The sequence below is a fragment of the Mustela erminea genome, chromosome 1 (genome assembly GCF_009829155.1).
Source record: "Mustela erminea isolate mMusErm1 chromosome 1, mMusErm1.Pri, whole genome shotgun sequence".
NCBI classification, from domain to species: domain Eukaryota; kingdom Metazoa; phylum Chordata; class Mammalia; order Carnivora; family Mustelidae; genus Mustela; species Mustela erminea.
The window spans coordinates 145,815,127-145,833,326 of NC_045614.1; the positions used below are offsets into that span (position 1 = coordinate 145,815,127).

Here is an 18,200-nt window from a genome sequence, read left to right on the forward strand (position 1 = left end):
AACCCATTTCATCAGGCAGCTCTTGCTTAGGGATAGCTGCTATTATCATAATTACTGTGGTAGAATAAAATTAAAAGCTAAGGTGGTATTTTCAACCAAGTTAGGTAAAGAAAAAAATTTACGAATAGGGGTAGTGGTAATTTCTCCTTGAATGTATGAAATGATGAAGTCAGATTTTTGTAACAACTACAGTGTTATTTGATGTAGCAGGCTTCTGCTTATCATTGCATTTCTATTAAACCTTTCAGGTTCTTTGACCCAGCTGTTTCTTTTCACTACACATCTGAAGAACTATCTGTATGCTGGTTTTAACCACTGGTATTTCTCAGCTGTTATCAGACCAGAAGAGGAGGGACCTGAGACCTTTCTTCAGATTCTGAATTTTTGTGCATCTGGATTGTGCCCAAGTTTTAGTAAGCTAGATATATTAAGTAAGAGATGGTTTGATGAACACCACCCCCGCACTTCCTCCCATATGATAAAACATTCATAATATTTCTAAAGTAGGGATGATTATCTTTTATTTTTTAGATTATAAAATTAACACTCAGGGGATACATATTTTACTGAAATAAGTCAGTGGTTTAACTGAATTTGCTGTGTGAACACTTTTTTTTTTTTTTTTTAAAGATTTTATGTATTTATTTATTTGACAGATGCAGAGAGGCAGGCGGAGAGAGAGGGAGGAAGCAGGCTCCCTGCCAAGCCGAGAGCCCTATGTGGGGCTCGATCCTGGGATCCTGGGATCATGATCTGAGCCAAGGCAAAGGCTTTAATCCACTGAGCCACCCAGGTGCCCCTGAACACTCTTTTATAGCTATTTTCCTTGAGATCAAGTGTACTACTTACAGTTCCATGAGACATTAAAATTCCTGTTGAGGTCAGTGCCGATGCATTTGGAGTTTTGGTTCTTGGAACGATTTTTTCTCCACATGCGGTTCTGCAGGATTGAATGATTTAAGTGTTTATACTAGATCAGTTTACATTTTTCAATTTCATTTCATTTCAGAGGATCATTTCAGACCCTCTCTGCAGGTGTCCACAGCATTATTTGAAATCTGCCTAGTTAACCTGAGGCTCCTTTTTATGAAGAAAAATATATTGTTTTCCTGTAATTTGTAATATTTTCAGAAACATTGTTTTTTTAAATTACTGTTCTAAGGCCTTGATAAAATAATTTAATTAACTTCAAGAACTGTTGATTGGTTCTTGGTACTAGAAAGTGATGAATAATGTTCTGAAATTACCTGTAATTTAAATTTCAACTTCATTACATCCTTCACCATTTATAGATTTCGGGTATTAAACAGGCCAAATTGTGACTGTTGGAGCATAATTTTCAGAAAGAACTGAATGTGATAGTATCTGTCTGAATATTCAGTATTAATGTTATTTAGCAACAATAGGTCAGTAAGGGATCTAGTTAAAGGACAGGTAGATAACTGTGTCACTCTTTTATATATTTGTTTATTTTGATACATTTATTCCACATCAGATTCTGTTACAGATAGACTGGAATACAGTGCCTTTTGCTTTGAGATCAGTGTTCACAATGTCTTTAATTGACTTTTATTTTTTAGGTAGAATGTGCTTTTTCCATATCATATAACATACATTTCTTTTATAATTATTGCTCTTTTTCTTTTTATTCATTACTAGCTTCAGCAGCAGAAATTTCATATTATTTCAAGGACACCTATGTAACCAGGAAATCATGCTTGCCTTAGTCTGAAATTGAGATTCTTTAAAATTACATTTTTCTGAATTAGAATTAACTGGTTATTGAAACCTTAAACTTAATGCATAACAAACAGTGTGCATTAAAGTCAGTAAATACTATATTGTCCAAATGCAAACAAGAGATTATGGTCTCTTACCTGTGTCCATGACCAAATATATCCATCAACATTGAATACAGGAAGAACATAAAAATTCATTCGGTCCAGGAGTTTGGTCATAATTTTATTTTTTCTGTAAGTTTTGGCTGCCTATAAGAATAGGAAAAAATTAAGCTATTGGTGGAAAGTTCACCACCATGTGGAAAGCTGTGGCTATAATAGTAATAACTACCACCGCTTTGGCCATTTGCCCAGTGTTACGTGATTTCAAACATATTTCCTCCAAATAGCATAAAAATAAGTGACCCATATAAAAGTTACTTATTCAGACTAGTGAAAATAATTGAACTGACCATTCTTTAAAGGATCATTTAATTGTCAAGACTGTAGCATTCCACGTATAGTATGCAAGATATGTTATATAGGAAGAACAGAGCCAAGTCAAAAATTAGACATACACCTTGATTTAAATAGATTCTACCCCTCACATCCTTTAAGTAAATAAAGATTGAGTTTGTAAGCATAGAAATATGTAAATATTGGAGATGATTTATAAATTAATTATAAATAGGATTAAAGAAAAATGCTCGATTAATAAAAAAACTCAAGCATTTAGATTGACCAATCAACTCCTTTTCTCCCAACAGACTGATATTTCTGGAATTATCTGTACTTCCTATGGCTGCCTAAAATCTCTCTCATTCTTGGAAAATCTCTTCCAGGTACATTTGTTCCAGAGCCAGGGCATTTCTTGTAGCCCTGTCACATGTATTCCTTTATAGGTTGAGTAAGGGGAACTCTTGGCCCTCAGCTGGAAGAGCTAAAACAACTGCAGGGATAAATCAGTTCTACTGGCAGATTCATTCCTAGTTAAAGCATCCATGCCCAGAGAGCCATTGTCATGCGTATCACATCAGCATGTTGCTTGCAAAAGCTGGCATGAAAGAGAAAGTTAAAAGATGGTAAGAATCAGAATAGAACAGAATGAGAGGAACAACTCATAAGCTGGATTTACCTTTAAAAAGGATGAGTTGTTTTTCCCTTGGAGAGGGAATTAAGTATGAAAATTCCAAGTGTGTGATTGGCCAGTTAAAGATCTGAGCAGGAACTCGAGGTCTCTGCTTTGAGCTCACCGAAGAAAGGCTAAGATTATAGGTTGTAATATGAAGGTAGCTTCAGATTGTCTGTACTTCAGTATAGGAGCAACCATATCATAACCTCAAAAAATTCTTTTAGTTTTGTAAACTGTCAGCTGAAATTCAAGAAGTTTGAAGGAAGGTGTCAATTTTATAAAAACCCCAACAATGAGTAAAATCCAGAGCATTTATTTCCTGACAGCACCGAATGTGAACCCTTCCAGTTAAGTGGAATTGCACTCATTTGGAAAGGGGTGTTGCCACCCAGTGAAAGTCTGGAGATTTGACAATCAAAGGAGAATTGGATGAGTGTTCCGATTCACTTACCTGATAGACAAACCACTGGCAGAATGCTGGGGAGATCCATTCTCGTGCATGAATGCCACAATCCATAAAGATAGCCTTTCTTCTTTCATCCCTTTTCCCAATCTATTTAAAAATAAACTTGAGATATTATTTTGTCACACATTGATCCTTTGTTGTCCAGTAACTCTTATGCTCAAGGCAATTCTTTTCCCTGTCTTCTGTTGAATAACTGCATATGCACATATTGTTCTCAGGGAGGACAATGGCACATATCCTTAAATGTCTATACATAATTCATAATCTATCACATAGTCTATTTTTTCAAAAATTTTTCCTAGTATCAAAGTTGCGTTTAGGGTTTTTAAAAAATCATAGTATATTGTTTTTCTTATTTTATTGTTAACATCCTTCGGTCTGAGAAATAGATTATGTGTTGTTTCTGTTTCTGCCATTTCCTTTTATTTTTCTGGCTTCATAAATGGGACACTTAGCTTTGGGTGGAAAAGATTTTATAGTTGTGTTTGCAGTGGGGAGGAGGAATAGTGGCTGGATATTTGAAGAACTATCATTTTGAGGAGAATTAAATTTGTTTTGTTTGGGTACTTAGAATAAATGGATGGCAATTCAGGGTAAGGAAGGACTTCTCAGTTATTAAGGGCATGTTTCAGGGAAGAGTGTCTTTGGATGTAGAAAAATCCAGCAGCAGCTGAACAGTAATTGTCAGCTCCATTAGAGAAGGGAATTCCCTGTCAACATAGGGTTGAAATGGCTTACATACTGTTCCAGGATCCTGTGATTCTGTGATACTTAAAATTCTCTTTTCTTCATGACATTTAATCACTAGCTTCACTCAATTTTAATGGATGGAAAACTTTTATCTATCAGGGACATCATAAACTCTTCTAATAAAGATATGGGATAAGATATTTGTCTGAATTTGTCCATTGTGTCCCACAAATGGTTTATTCAGGGACTTTATTGGTACTACCTAAAACCACCTATCACTTCTATATGTTCTTCAAAAAAATATAAAATTTTTATTGCCTCAGAATTCACTAGTTGGGTCACAAAGTAACTTTTAAGTTAATATTTTCCCAAAATAATAAGAATCAGTAGCTCTTGAATTATTTTTACCTTGAGAACGTACAGTGGATTATCTTCAACAGTGGTTCCAATTTTAATACGAGAGACCATTTCAGGATGCTTATGCACCATTTTTTCAGTCCAAGCAATAATCTTGAGATGAAAACCAATTTTGAGGAATTAGAATTAAAAAAAAAAAAAACAACTAAAAAAAACTAAATGAGAACAAATGTTAAGGGTTATAGTTTTTTTGTTTTGTTTTGTTTTGTTTTTTGAAGTTTTTTTTTTTTTTTGAAGTATACTGTACCTTGTCCCAGTTATTGTATTTTGCATAACTGTGCCTGCCTGGGATATCTTCTTTAACATCAAACTGTTTCTCAATCTCTTCTTGCAGATCATGAATCAAGATTCTGTTTGACAGGGGAATGATAAAATACACATTTATTGGAGGAAAAAAACCCAGTTATCTCTCATTTACAGAAATTTTCTCTTCCTTCTTCTCTATCTTAGATCAAGTTTGCCCTGTTTCTTCATTATTCTCTAACCATCTCTTTTAGATATGTCATGTGTCTGGCTTCAGAACTTTCCATTTGGGGCTCCTGGGTGGCTCAGTCGTTGAGTGTCTGCCCTTAGCTCAGGTCATGATCCCACGGTCCTGGGATCGAGCCCCTCCCCGCAGAGCAAGGAGCCTGCTTTTCTCTCTCCCACTCCCTCTGCTGTGTTCCCTGTCTCACTCTGTCTCTCTCTGTCAAATAAATAAATAAAATCTTTTTTTTTTTTTTAAACTTCCCATTTATCTAGAGCTGAGTTGTTCAGTGTGGTAGTCTAACCACACATTGCTATGGAGCATTTAGAATAGGGGTTGTCCAAAAAAGAGGTTGCTGTTATGTCAGATGTGTACTACATTATGAAGACTTTTTATAAAAAATTATGTAAAACATCTCACTAATGAGTTTTATATTCATTACGTGTTGAAATAATATTTTGAAGTAATAATATTGGGTTATACTATATTGCTAAAAGTAATTTGCCTGTTGCTTTTTAACTTTTTTAATGTGGCTACTAGAATGTTTAAAATTGCACATAGGGCTTGCATTATACTACTGTTGGTCAGCATTGATCTATAGTCGTTCTCCAGCATTCTTCAAACATACACACATTCACATACACGCAACACAGGTAATAGTGGATATTCTTAGGTACAAATTTACAGACCATCCCATATCACTTGATACTTTGAGAGGTGGGAGAAACTTGAATAACTGTCATAATAAGTACTTACTTACCATGTCCCAGTCATTGCTCTAAACCTTATGTATATTATGTACATTATGAACCTTATGTACATTAACTCTTCAATCGTCACATGAAATTATTATCCTCATTTTATAGATGAGAAAACTGAGACACAAAGTGTTTAAATAACTTGTCCAAAGTTACAGAGCTAGAAAATAGTTTGATTTGGAGAGAGTGAGATAAGAGACAGGAAGAATTGTTGGAGGCTAATTGGGGACCCAGAACTCTTATACCTCTATCCTCTCCTCTATTTTTATCTCTATTCCTGAGTTATCTTATCTCATTTCATTGAATTCCATGGCTGCAATGGTTGCCAACATTTGTATTTCCAGTTCTGGACTCTCTCCTGAGCCTCCCATGCTTCTAGCTCTTCTCCCATGCCTTGTTCATCCAGCTGCCTACCTGACATTTTCACTTGAACATCCATTGTTTCTTATGGGTCAGGTCCTGCTTCGCATACATTGTTTTCTTTTTCTCTTATTAATATCAGCACCATTTTACAGATGGGGACATTGTTGCTTAGAAAGCTTAAATACCCATAATTTGTGTATGTTGGGGTTGGGAGTTTGAATGCAACTTTGCTTGACTTTAAGATTTATGGTTCAGAAATGCCATTGTCATCTCATATGTACTCAAATATTTTTGTATGTTTTGTCTGTTTAGGGATTTTCTGTTGTGCTCCACTGGCCTGTTTTCCTACTGTTACATAAGAACCAAACCATATTTAATTATAGTTTTAATATTGAATTTTAATGTTTAATGTAGTGTCTCTCTCCTTATTCTTGTTTCCAAGTTTTCCTGTTATTAATAAATATTTGGTCAGAATCATTTTAGAAGTGATTAAAATTATTAGAAAAATATAGGCTTTTCATTAGAACTGTATTAAATTAGGAATAAATTTGAGAAGAACCTTATTTTTTTTGAGAAGATCCTTATTAATTATGGACCATAATAAAACTGTCTTCTTGATTCTTCAGTAAAATTTTGTATATTTTGTTTATTCATATATTTTTATTAGTCTTATGAGTGGCTTTTTTTCTTACTAACCATTTGAACTAGCTATTCATATAATTAAAAAACATTGCTTTAGTTACACTTATCTGTTAGCCACCTTATTAGTTAAAAATGATCTTTTCACTTCTGAGAATTTTTTAGCTATGGCTTTAGGGGTTTTTTTTTAGGGTTTTGGGGTAGTTATTTCTTCTTTTTTATTAATTATTTTTATTAACATATAATTTATTTTTTGCCCCAGGGGTACAGGTTTGTGAATCATCAGGCTTACAACTTCACAGCACTCACCCTATCACTTACCCTCCCCAATATCCATAACCCAACCACCCTCTCCTGCCTCCCCTCCCTGGCAACCCTCATTTTGTTTTGTAAGATTAAGAGTATCTTATGGTTTGTCTCCCTCCTGATCACATCTTGTTTCATTTTTTCCTTCACTACCCTCCAAATCTCCCACCCTGCCTCTCAAATTTCTTATATCAGGGAGATCATATGATAATCGTCTTTCTCTGATTAACTTATTTTGCTCAGCACAATGCCCTCTAATTCCATCCACATCGTTGCAAATGGCAAGATTTCATTTCTTTTGATGGCTGCATAGTATTCCATTGTGTATGTATATATATCTATATATCTATATATTACATCTTATTTATCCATTCATTTGTTGAGGTAGTTATTTATTTTGTAAAAAATAATACTTTCTACTTTTTTTTATTCCAATAACCATTTTTTCCCCTTGCTTTACTGCATTGGTTAAACCTCCTGAACAATGGAAAGTAGTAATGGTGAAAGAGGGCATTCTATTTTTTTCCTGCTTTTAACAAGAAAACCAGTCTTTCACCACTACATATAATGTTGATTGCCTTTTGAGATTAATATAGTGGTATTTTTCCATATGATCAAATTATTATTGTCTGTTGGTGTCTAGTTGCATTGAATTTTAGTTTTAGATTCCTTAGTATGTTAAATGTAATGTTGTAATCATCAGAGGTTAATAAACACCCTCACAAAAAGCTTCATTCATCTTATTTTAGATATAATTATAGAAAGATTATTTGATCTATAAGGAATACATAGGCAAAATAACTTGTAGAAAGCAGCATGCTATCATTAGGAGATAGCTAATAGCAAAAAGAGGAAAATAAACTATATCAACAGAAGGATTTAGCAAACATAGGTATCACTTGGTGTAAATCCAAATGACCTAACATATTTTAATAATGTGAATAGCTCTTAAGGATGTCATTCTTTTAAAGCACAGTGTGAAAATTTCTGTTAGTAATGGTAATTCCTCAACCAAATTAAACTGTAGTATTTACTGTACCTTGTTTTTCAGGATAGAGAGTGATGGCTTATAATAGAAATATTTCATGAAATATTTAAAATCAAGAATTGTTTTAAGTTGTACTTGAATAGTTTCCTTATTTGGATTATCATAGTTCCAAATGACTTCTTATAAAAAAAGGTGTTACTATTGTTTATGAAATGCATATGTATTTTCCTTCTGTTAGCAGTAAGTCCTATGTAGGAAGATACTGTCTATTTTTAAACATGCATTCTAATAAATTACGACAGTATCATGCACTTTTTCACCTCCATGAGCCCAACCATAAAAGGAAGTAGTGACCTGGTGAAAATAGGCTCTGTGGTCATTCTTGGATTCCAACCCCATTTTGGCTTAATACTTTATGTGATCTTCGGTGGGTTAACCCTCTCTCTCAGCCTCAGTTTACTCGCTTTTACAATGGAACCAAACATATCAGCCAGGAGTGTGGTGAGGATGAAATGATTTGAAATGTGGGAAGTGATTAGCAAGCCACAGGTACCCAATGAAGCTGAAGTGAAGTTGAGTCACAAAATTGACAACCACTTCACAGACTTAACATGTCTTTAACCAGGCTTTGGTGGTATGTAGTTGTCTGACTCTGATATCTTCAGTTTCTTAACGATAATGAACTGTGACACTGTAGCATCCTCTCTACTTGTCGGTTTTTTCTTGCTGATTGACTGATCTGAGTTTGGAGACAGACGATAAATGAGGTATACTTCTAATTAGAGTTTATTTAGCACATGACACCAAGTACTACTCATGAATATTGATTCCCATTAACATTACTGACAAACACATTATTATGCACATTATATCTAATTCACTGTATGCTTGGCTTTTTGACTTATGATGAACCTGGGATTTCTCAGAAGAAAAATTATGACACCAGATTTGGAATCAACTGTGACATGTTGCCCTAAAACTCATGAAGCCTGAGAGGGTTAGAAATTATATTTTGGGTGGTCACTATAGACATAATGAATTCCTTTAATTAATTGTTCTAAGTTCTAAAAAGGGTATGAGGCTTTTGCTTTACCTGCATTTATAGAAGAGGAACCAAGCAAAAGAGAAATTTTATGGTCCCAGAGGTTGATTCATAACATAAAGCAGTATTAATTAGTCACAGGAAGCTCGTATCTAAGAATATTTTAGACTTACGCATATCAATTTAGCTCTTGTGGTAACAGCAGCAAAAGAAAATCACGTGAGCTAAAATACGACCTTTCCATAAAGCAGCTGCATGAGGACATCAGAATGGTGCCAGATTGTTGCTGATAAGGACTGGAAATTAAGCCTAAGGCTGGAAATTAAGAACTAGGGCCAGATGTTATTTTCATGAGCCCCTCCACTAAACAGCAGTTAGGCTTAAGCAGATGAAACCAAATTACTTTTTCCCAAATATTATTTTAGCGTTCCAAGATTTGCTTAATTTGTTAAAGAAATTCCTAAATGTAGATGGAAGGATAGATAATTATCATTGAGGATTTAATGATATAAATGACTAATGTTTGTTGAACCTTTCTTATTGCCAGGCATTCAGCACAGCCTGGTATTTATTATTTGATCTTCACATCATCTTTATTATTTGATCTGATCTTCACATCACCACTATGATGTGATGATTTTATTATTTGATCTTCACATTGTCACTATTAATTAGGTACCATTATCACCCCCAAAGGTTAGGTAGAGGTTTCCAAAGTTGACACAACTGTTAAAATACAGATGTTGGGATTTGAACTTAGAGGGGTCTGATTTCAGTATTCCAGCTGTGAGCCATTTACAATGATGCTCCCAATGACACGGAGTGAAATCTCTGGGAATTGCCCTCAGACCTGTAGTCTTCTTAGACTACTGAGTATTGTGCAAAGTTCTCCCCGTTGACCAGCTCTCCTAGAAGACTGTGTCACAAGCTCAGGAAGTAGATAAGAAGCTCAGAGAAGAGGCAAGATGAGTTCTTTTTTTGACAATTTCAGGGCTCCTTCTGTTCTTTTTTAAAGAGTAACAAAGAAATGGAGAATGGTAGACCAATGTATGTGACAGCCATAGGCTGTGTGTGTGTGTGTGTGTGTGTGTGAGAGAGAGAGAGAGAGAGAGAGATAGGGAAGCATGTTTTAGGGATGCGAAGTCCTTTTTATGGTGTCTTATAATCTAGAGGTCTGGATTGCCTCCCCTCTTATATGGCCACATTCCAGCAGGGTAGGGGCTACTCAAAAAGTGTGAGTTCAGGTTTCCACAAGATCCCGTTTGTCCGAAATTACTCCCTAACTGGGTTACCATGTATTCAACTTGGCATTAACTGACATGGATTTCCCAACATTTGAGGCACACTTCTGTGTTGGATAATAAACTTTAAGGCACTAATTTACTCACTAGGAGGGAAAGGGAGCATCTAGTGATAGCCCCTAGTTATCCTCTGTTGTAGAGTGTGTATGTGTGAATGTATGTGTGTGCACTCATATAAATACATGTATAAGTGGTCTTTCCCTCACTCGCATTAGTAAAGGAGAGGAACCAGGCAAAGGATGATTTTATTGTCCCAGCCAATCTTCATGAAACCTCTATTTTAGAGATGAAGAAAATGAGGTGAAGAGAAGTTAAGTAAATTATCATTGTTTAAATAACTAACATGTAGTTTAGATGGGACTGGACCCAGGCAGCCTCACTGAGAATCCACATTCTTATTTACTGCTTATTTACTTTACTTTACTTTACTTTAATTTTATTTTAATTTTCTTATTTATTTTACTGCTTTCCACCATGACCAACATCTCTTTGCAGTTTGTAGCAGGTATCAACATACATGTTTCATTCTTGGGCAATGATATATAAAAATGTAGAGCAAAAGGAAAAATGGGACAAGACATTAGGATGATTTATTTGAAATACTTATCTGATAGGACTGTGTATACATTTGGAGTATTAAATTGTGTCTTATCTTTATTAGTTAATTGAATATTAGTATGAAGTGTCAGTAAGTCAGTTTGATATAGATTGGTCAGTTTGATATAGATTTCCTTTGCATTTCCTACATAATCTTATGTGCATCTTACTAAGATTTCACTTAATTTTTTAAAAAAGATTTTATTTATTTATTTGACAGAGATCACAAGTAGGCAGAGAGGCAGACAGAGAGAGATGGGGGGATGGGGGAAGCAGGCTCCCTGCTGAGCAGAGAGCCCGATGTAGGGCTTGATCCCAGGACCCTGGGATCCTGATTTGAGCCGAAGGCAGAGGTTTTAACCTACTGAGACACCCAGGCACCCCAAGATTTCACTTAATTGTATAACTTGTCTTGCTTTATTTGTGTTGTACCATTTATATTAGTAGTTGCTTTCTGAATTACCTTTCATTAATAATTCCTTATTTTCTAATTTTAACTTTTGATCAAAGAAAAGATAATCTAAAATGTGTAAAAAAATTGGTAAAAGCACTGGGGTTTTTAACTACTGAATCTAAATATGGTGTTTGCTCCTATAGAATCAGTCCAATAGATCTACTTTTCTTTCTTTCTTTCTTTCTTTCTTTCTTTCTTTCTTTCTTTCTTTCTTTCTTTCCCCTTCCTTCCTTCCTTCCTTCCTTCCTTCCTTCCTTCCTTCCTTCCTTCCTTCCTTCTTTCCTTCCTTCCTTCCTTCCTTCTTTCTCTCTTTCTTTCTTGATTTTATTTGTTTATTTGACAGAGAGAGTACGAGCAGGGGAAATGGCAGGGAGAGGAAGAAGCAGACTCCCCACAGAGCAAGGGGAGCCCGATGTGGGACTCAATGCCAGGACCCCGGGATCATGACCTGAGTCGAAGGCAGTCACTTAACTAACTGAGCCACCCAGATGCCCCTTAGGTGTGCTTTTTTTAGAAGTTTATTTACAAATCTGTTCAGGTTTGTTGGTATATAGGTATTATTTGTTTTTTAGACTTGGTCTTTTATGATTTTATAAAAGTGTAAATAAAAATGGAGCAAACATGCTATATATATCTATATTTTTAAAGATTATATTTATTTGGGACGCCTGGGTGGCTCAGTTGCTTGGACGACTGCCTTCGGCTCGGGCCATGATCCCGGAGTCCCGCATCGGGCTCCCAGCTGCATGGGGAGTCTGCTTCTCCCTCTGACCTTCTCCTCGCTCATGCTCTCTCTCACTGTCTCTCTCTCTCAAATAAATAAATAAAATCTTAAAAAAAAAAAAAAAAAAGATTATATTTATTTGACAGAGGGACACAGTGAGAGAGGAAACACCAGCAGGGGGAGTGGGAGAGGGAGAAGCAGGCTTCAGGCCCAAGCAGGGAGTCCGATGCAGGGCTCCATCCCAAGACCCTGGGATCATGACCTGAGCCAAAGGCAGACACCCAATGACTGAGCCACCCAGATGCCCCTCAAACATGCTACTTTAAAATTAAATCTGGGGCACCTGGGTGGCTCAGTGGGTTAAGCCTCTGTCTTCAGCTCAGTTCATGATCTCAGGATCCTGGGATTGAGCCCTGCATTGGGCTCTCTGCTCAGCGGGGAGCCTGCTTCCTCTCTCTCTGCCTGCCTCTCTGCCTACTTATGATCTCTCTCTCTCTGTCAAATAAATAAATAAAACAAATGAAATAAGATCTGTCTTGGTAATTTAATTTTCTAAAAATTAAAAAAATGTCACACACAGATACTTTAAATAATGGTTTATATGCGCTGTCTAATGAAGGATATCTAAGTAAATTGTTGTGTCAAACCAGCTTCTTAATGTGGTTTTTTTCAGACTGGTGCCTGGGTCCACCAGATGTTTCTGTTCTTAGAACACTTTTCTGTTACTGACTGACACCAAGTAACACATTTAATTAATATGCAAATAAAATTATCTATATAATTAGTACTTTGAGAGAAGATTTAAATAGTCCTTATCTGCACAGATCACTTTACATATTTATATTTCTGAGGAAGGTAACTATCTAATTATATGGCTTTCCCACAACTGTGGCTAATTTGGACCAATTTCTGGAAATCATGTCCTAATTAGATAACACTAATTTTTATTGGTAGCTTAACACTTTGGTTCTTGATGTAGGTAGCAAGGAAGTATTTTGGCATAAGACAAAGTGAAAAACACACTGTATTTGTGAGAATCTGGATTTAGACCTCTGCTTGAGTCAGAATTGTTTCAGCCTAAGGGAGACCTCGAGGTCCAAAGAGGAGAGAGAGGTGCCGCCTGCCTAGATATCTTCTGTCACCGCGATCTGTTCTATTGTCCAAACTCATGCCAAGCAAGTAGCTTTTTGTCTATATTACTAGGATATTACAGAAAACTTAATACTTTATTTTTATGTTGCTCTTCAAATTAAATTAAACAAAAGTGACCTGTTAAAATTAATAAATAAATAAGTTAATTAATTAAAATTTATTTTAGCTTTGGCTGGATACCTTTTAAGAATTGGTTGATCACAGGAATTTGGGTCAGGTCTATGCTAATGAAGTAAAATAAAGTGTATAATAATTGAGGCACACATTTAAGAAGACTGGCTGTGAAGTGAATCAAGAGACACAGGCACCGGAGAATATACAGGGGGGGAGGAATGATTTCTTTTGATGAAAGAATCAAGACCATCTGAACCTTAGTGTAAGTAGAGAGTCTCTAATATACTACTAGTTTCTGAGATCTTCTAATATACTACTAGACTCTAATATACTACTAGTTTCTGAGGTACGTTTATATAGTGTCTTTCTAATTCTAATTTTAATGGTACAATTTATAAGAACATAGAAAAACACATATTGATATATTAGTTAGAAAGGGTTAAATGCTGATAGAAATTAATTCTGAATATGTGCTCCTCAATTATTAATTTCTACATTTGTTTCACTACCCTCTTGAAACAAAGACAGTTAACAAAAATCACAAATAAAGCCTGCTACTTTTTAAGCCATTAAGCCATGAACAAGAATTTTTTTACTTGTCTTATATTTGTCTTTCCTTAATTTCAAAAGAGTTTATATTTATTAAGGATATTGTGGCAATAAGAACACAAGCAAGCTGTGGTAAGCAGCAGTAAATCCTGCTCTGCCAAATAACATATTTTTCAGCCAGAATAAGAAGGCTTCTTTAGTTACAGCTCCATGTTGGGTAGCAGAGGCATGAAATAGCAAGTCAAAAAGAAAGAGATAGTGCTTAGTGATTTGAATGGCGAGGGTCTCAGTGAAGGGAATTACTGGGATGACAAGGGCTGGTAGAGTTAAAACCGGACCCCTCAGCCCATCAAACACATTTTGTTTTCTATGTATATGTGAATTTGTGAAATTCATCACTGGGCTCCCTTGTTCAGTGCCCCAGGGCCCAGACTGTGCATGGCTAATGGTTGGTGGGCAATGAATTCTAATTTTCCCTCATTTCTCTATGGGAGCACAATGACTCATTTCTGCATCTTTAGTCATTTAGAATTCACTCCTGTTGGATTTAAATCTTACTCTGTTGCATTGCTTTTGCTTTCTCTGAGGTAGAATTTCTTTCATAAAGAATTATTTATTATATATCTTATATTCCTATATCTCTGACTCAGTTATTTGGGTCTCTTTTTATGTAGCAGGAGAATTAAAATTCTCAAGAATTGGTGCTGGTGGTCACCAGTAGTGCTTGAGCTCTGTGTTGATTACCTTTCAGAGGCAATGAGTGTAGCTAAACCATTCATGCCTGCACAGATGCACAATGTCCTTAGTAGGAGCTGAATTTTGGAGAGGGCAGACATAGATAATTGCCCTGCTTGCAGATCAAAGCAAAAAAAGATGGAAGTTGAGTGGTCATGTTTGATCTCATCACCTCTGTAAGCAGGCCTCAATAGTATGTTCAGAAGTAACTGTAAATTTTTATCTCACAGAGCTTTCATTTTTTTGTCCCAATTAAAAAAATAGTACTTCCTTCTCAATTTCAAGATACTCCAAACTTTGAGTGTCTAACGCATTTGAATATTTCATAGGACTTACTCATAGTGCATTTTATTTTGATCCAAGGCAGACTGGATGGAGTGGAATTCCTTTTCACTAACTCGGAAGTCTATTGTCATGCTAGCAGCTATGTGGTGGATAGCATCTGGATACCAGAAGTCAAGCTGTAGAGAAGAGTTCAACGTTAGTCACAGTAATTTGTTCACCCAACACATATTTTTTAAGTAATGCATGTGTGATACACTACAAAAGGAATCTGGACAAAGGTATGGGCCCTTCTCTTAGTAAGCTTAAGAGAGTGTGCAAATACACTATTGAATATCAGGGAGTGGGAGAGATTGTACCGATCATTTGCACTGATTACTTTTTCAGGATATAGATAGTATCTATAAATGCAAAAAAAAGAGAGTAGTTTTTTCTTAATCTGTTTGCTTCTACCATCTTGGGGTTGAGTGGGGTTGTTTCACAGTTTATTTAACCATAGAATCTGTCTCTAAGTGGGAATATAGATTAAAATATGGCTTCTTCAACCCTGCCCCTGAGTCAGGCCTCAAAACCAGTTGCCCCTGTAAACTCTGGAATTCCTGCAAGTTTTGTGTCCAACAGAAGGCATATTAATCTCCAGCTCTGTTATATCCATATGCCCTTGGGCAATACTAAAACTCCTTGAGTTTCAGTCCTTTTCTGTAAAGGAATAGGGTTAAGAGAACTCCATTTGGAGTCCTCTGTAAAGATTATGAAATGGATGTGAACTCTGGGACCTGCAGACATTTAACAGCTGCTGATTCCCTTTTCTTTTTCTTCCTCTAGCTAAGAATTTCAGAAATTTGGTGAATTGGTCCAAAAGGATAGCATTCAGGTTAAAATAACTTTTCGAAGATTCCAATTCTTGTTGTTCTTCAAAATCCTACTCCATCATGAAATCAACTGAAGTACAATTCCCCAACTTGGGCAGTGTGAAGGAAATGCTCAATTCCTACCCACGATTCCAAGCTTGTAGACATGTCTAAGTCCACCTGAGTATTTTGTAGTTGAATCCCACTCTACCTCTAGGTCAGTCTGTTATACACTAATATGAGGCTGCTATGAACCAACAAGTATTTATTAGTTTATTTTGATGAGAAACCTTCAGCATAAATTGGACTCATGAGAGATGTAGTATGATTGAAAGGAGTTTTGGTGCTCATGGAGCTTGAACAGTGAGAAAGAGGGTGGAGGAGTGGGAGACCGTAGAGATCTGCAGTTTGGCAGATCATGAAGGATTTCAAATGTCACACCAGTACCAATAGAAAGTGCTTCTATAGTGCTTATTATGACCAGGCATCCTTCTTAGCATCACCAGATTATTAGCTTACTTAGTCTTTATAACAACCTTAAGAAGTAGGTATGATTATTATCCTTACTTTACAGAGGCGGAAACAGATAGAGAGAAGTTAATTAAGTAACTCTCCTAAGGCCACAGAACTTGTGTAGAGCTAGTACTTGAAATTTTGAAGACTGTGCTCTTTTCATACCAGGCTGCCTCTCACTAAAAATCTTCAAATGGAGGAATACAATGATCAAGCTTTAGAGCAGTCAGGCTGGAGTGCAGACTTGGCTTTTTAGGAGGCAGTACTAGAACCTGAACCCTGGATAAGGGGCTATTGAAATAGTCCGGTTAAAAGGTGGGGCAGACAGGGATGCCTGGGTGGCTCAGTTGGTTGGACGACTGCCTTCGGCTCAGGTCATGATCCCGGAGTCCCTGGATCGAGTCCCACATGGGGATCCCAGCTCCATGCGGAGTCTGCTTCTCCCTCTGACCTTCTGGCTCATGTTCTCTATCACTGTCTCTCTCTCAAATAAATAAATAAAATCTTTAAAAAAAAAAAAGGTGGGGCAGACATAAATTTGGCAGTGACAGGGAGGGAATGAAAAGGAAAGTATGGATTTGAAAAACATTTGGGAAATTAGAAGAGCAGAACTTTTGATTAGTTTGATGTGATGAGGGGGCTGTGACTAGAATAAATCTCAGATTTAGTTCTGGACTTAAGTCTGCCGTGTCATCTTGGTCATTTAATTTACTGTCTTTGAATTTCAGTTCTTTTGTTTTAAGTGGGTTTAATTATGCCACTGACCCAAAATCTGTTGGAGAGTTTGAAATCATACATAGAAGGTGACTTGCGCTGTGTGCTTTGTATATGGGAGCCTCTGAATAAATGAGAAAATGATTATGTTAGCTCACTGGATTTTAAAAGAATGATCAAACTCTTTGTTTCCTTTTAATATGGGTCTACGTTTGGGAACGGTCACATCTTGGTATTATAAACCGTTACTTTGATGTTACCAGTTAACCAGTACCTTGAGGTTACATGGTTTTAAGAGAAACTATGCCACTGGTGGATATCAGAGTGGGAGAGAGGAGAATGGAGCAAGGGACTAGCAGGGAGGGGGAAAGAGGCCCCCAGAAAGATGTCAAGAATGCCTGCTTCCTTATTTCACAGTTTCACCTAGAAAAAGCTGTTGTTTGCCAAAGCTTTGGGGAGGGAAAAACAGGAGTGGTAATTTGGGGGAAAAAATAAACAAAAACAAGGGAAGCACTATAGTGGTGATTGGCTGAATTATCTAAGTACCTTCTGCCACTTTCCCCTTCTTTGCCTTTGGAAGCTCTGTGTGCATTAAAAATAAAATACAAAAGAGGCAGCTTTTAGAAAACAGGAAGAAAAGATAAAACAACCCTCTAAATGCTTTACCTGGTTGGTTTTGGCCAAGTCCTTTATGATATTTGCTTGTTTTTCATCCTGGGGCTTCACGCGGAGCACCTTCTCCCTTTAAGAATGTAAAAAGATGAAACATGTGAACTGTAAAGAAGCATTCCTTTATCCTCTTCCTGCATAGAGACTGGAATGCAGGGCAGTTAGGTTTACCTGTCAAAGCGGACAGGAGCAATTGCTAGGGTGGTAGCGATCAAACCCAAAGGCAGGATGAACCGCATGGTTCTTCTTTGACCGCCCCAAGATCCTCTACCAGTTTTATGCCTCGGGTCTTATCTGGAGGAGCAGCTGATTTCCTCTGAGGGTTCTGGTGGATGAAATGTTTTTCTAATTGGGGAGGGAGGGATAGGATGGCAACACGAACACCAAATGCCCATTTGGTGGCAGATGCAACGTCATGCTACCCTTTTGGGATTGGGAATTACCCGTATTACAGGTGGCAGGCAAATTCATTTTTTAGGAAATAACTTGTCCAAGATAGCAGAGCTAGTATGTTCACAGAGTTGAGATTTGAGCCCAGTTCTTTGTTCTGACATACAGCT

General features: G+C 36.5%; 1 protein-coding gene across 3 annotated transcripts in view; it reads right to left on the reverse strand.

The window, feature by feature from the left end:
* CPA3 (carboxypeptidase A3) overlaps positions 1-17,949 on the reverse strand; it is a 34,621-nt gene extending 16,672 nt beyond the window's left edge. For 2 of the 3 annotated variants that reach the window (XM_032346196.1, XM_032346177.1), the window contains exons 1-8: positions 17,812-17,949; positions 17,638-17,713; positions 14,948-15,072; positions 4,671-4,773; positions 4,415-4,516; positions 3,302-3,403; positions 1,878-1,988; positions 850-940 (exon numbers count right to left, since the gene is read on the reverse strand). In XM_032346196.1, coding sequence (XP_032202087.1) covers positions 850-940; positions 1,878-1,988; positions 3,302-3,403; positions 4,415-4,516; positions 4,671-4,773; positions 14,948-15,072; positions 17,638-17,713; positions 17,812-17,879 — 778 coding nt within the window. In that variant the 5' untranslated portion in view covers positions 17,880-17,949. The remainder of the gene's footprint in view (positions 1-849; positions 941-1,877; positions 1,989-3,301; positions 3,404-4,414; positions 4,517-4,670; positions 4,774-14,947; positions 15,073-17,637; positions 17,714-17,811) is intronic. The other variant, XM_032346187.1, reaches the window with a different exon arrangement.
* Positions 17,950-18,200: the final 251 nt, after the last annotated feature.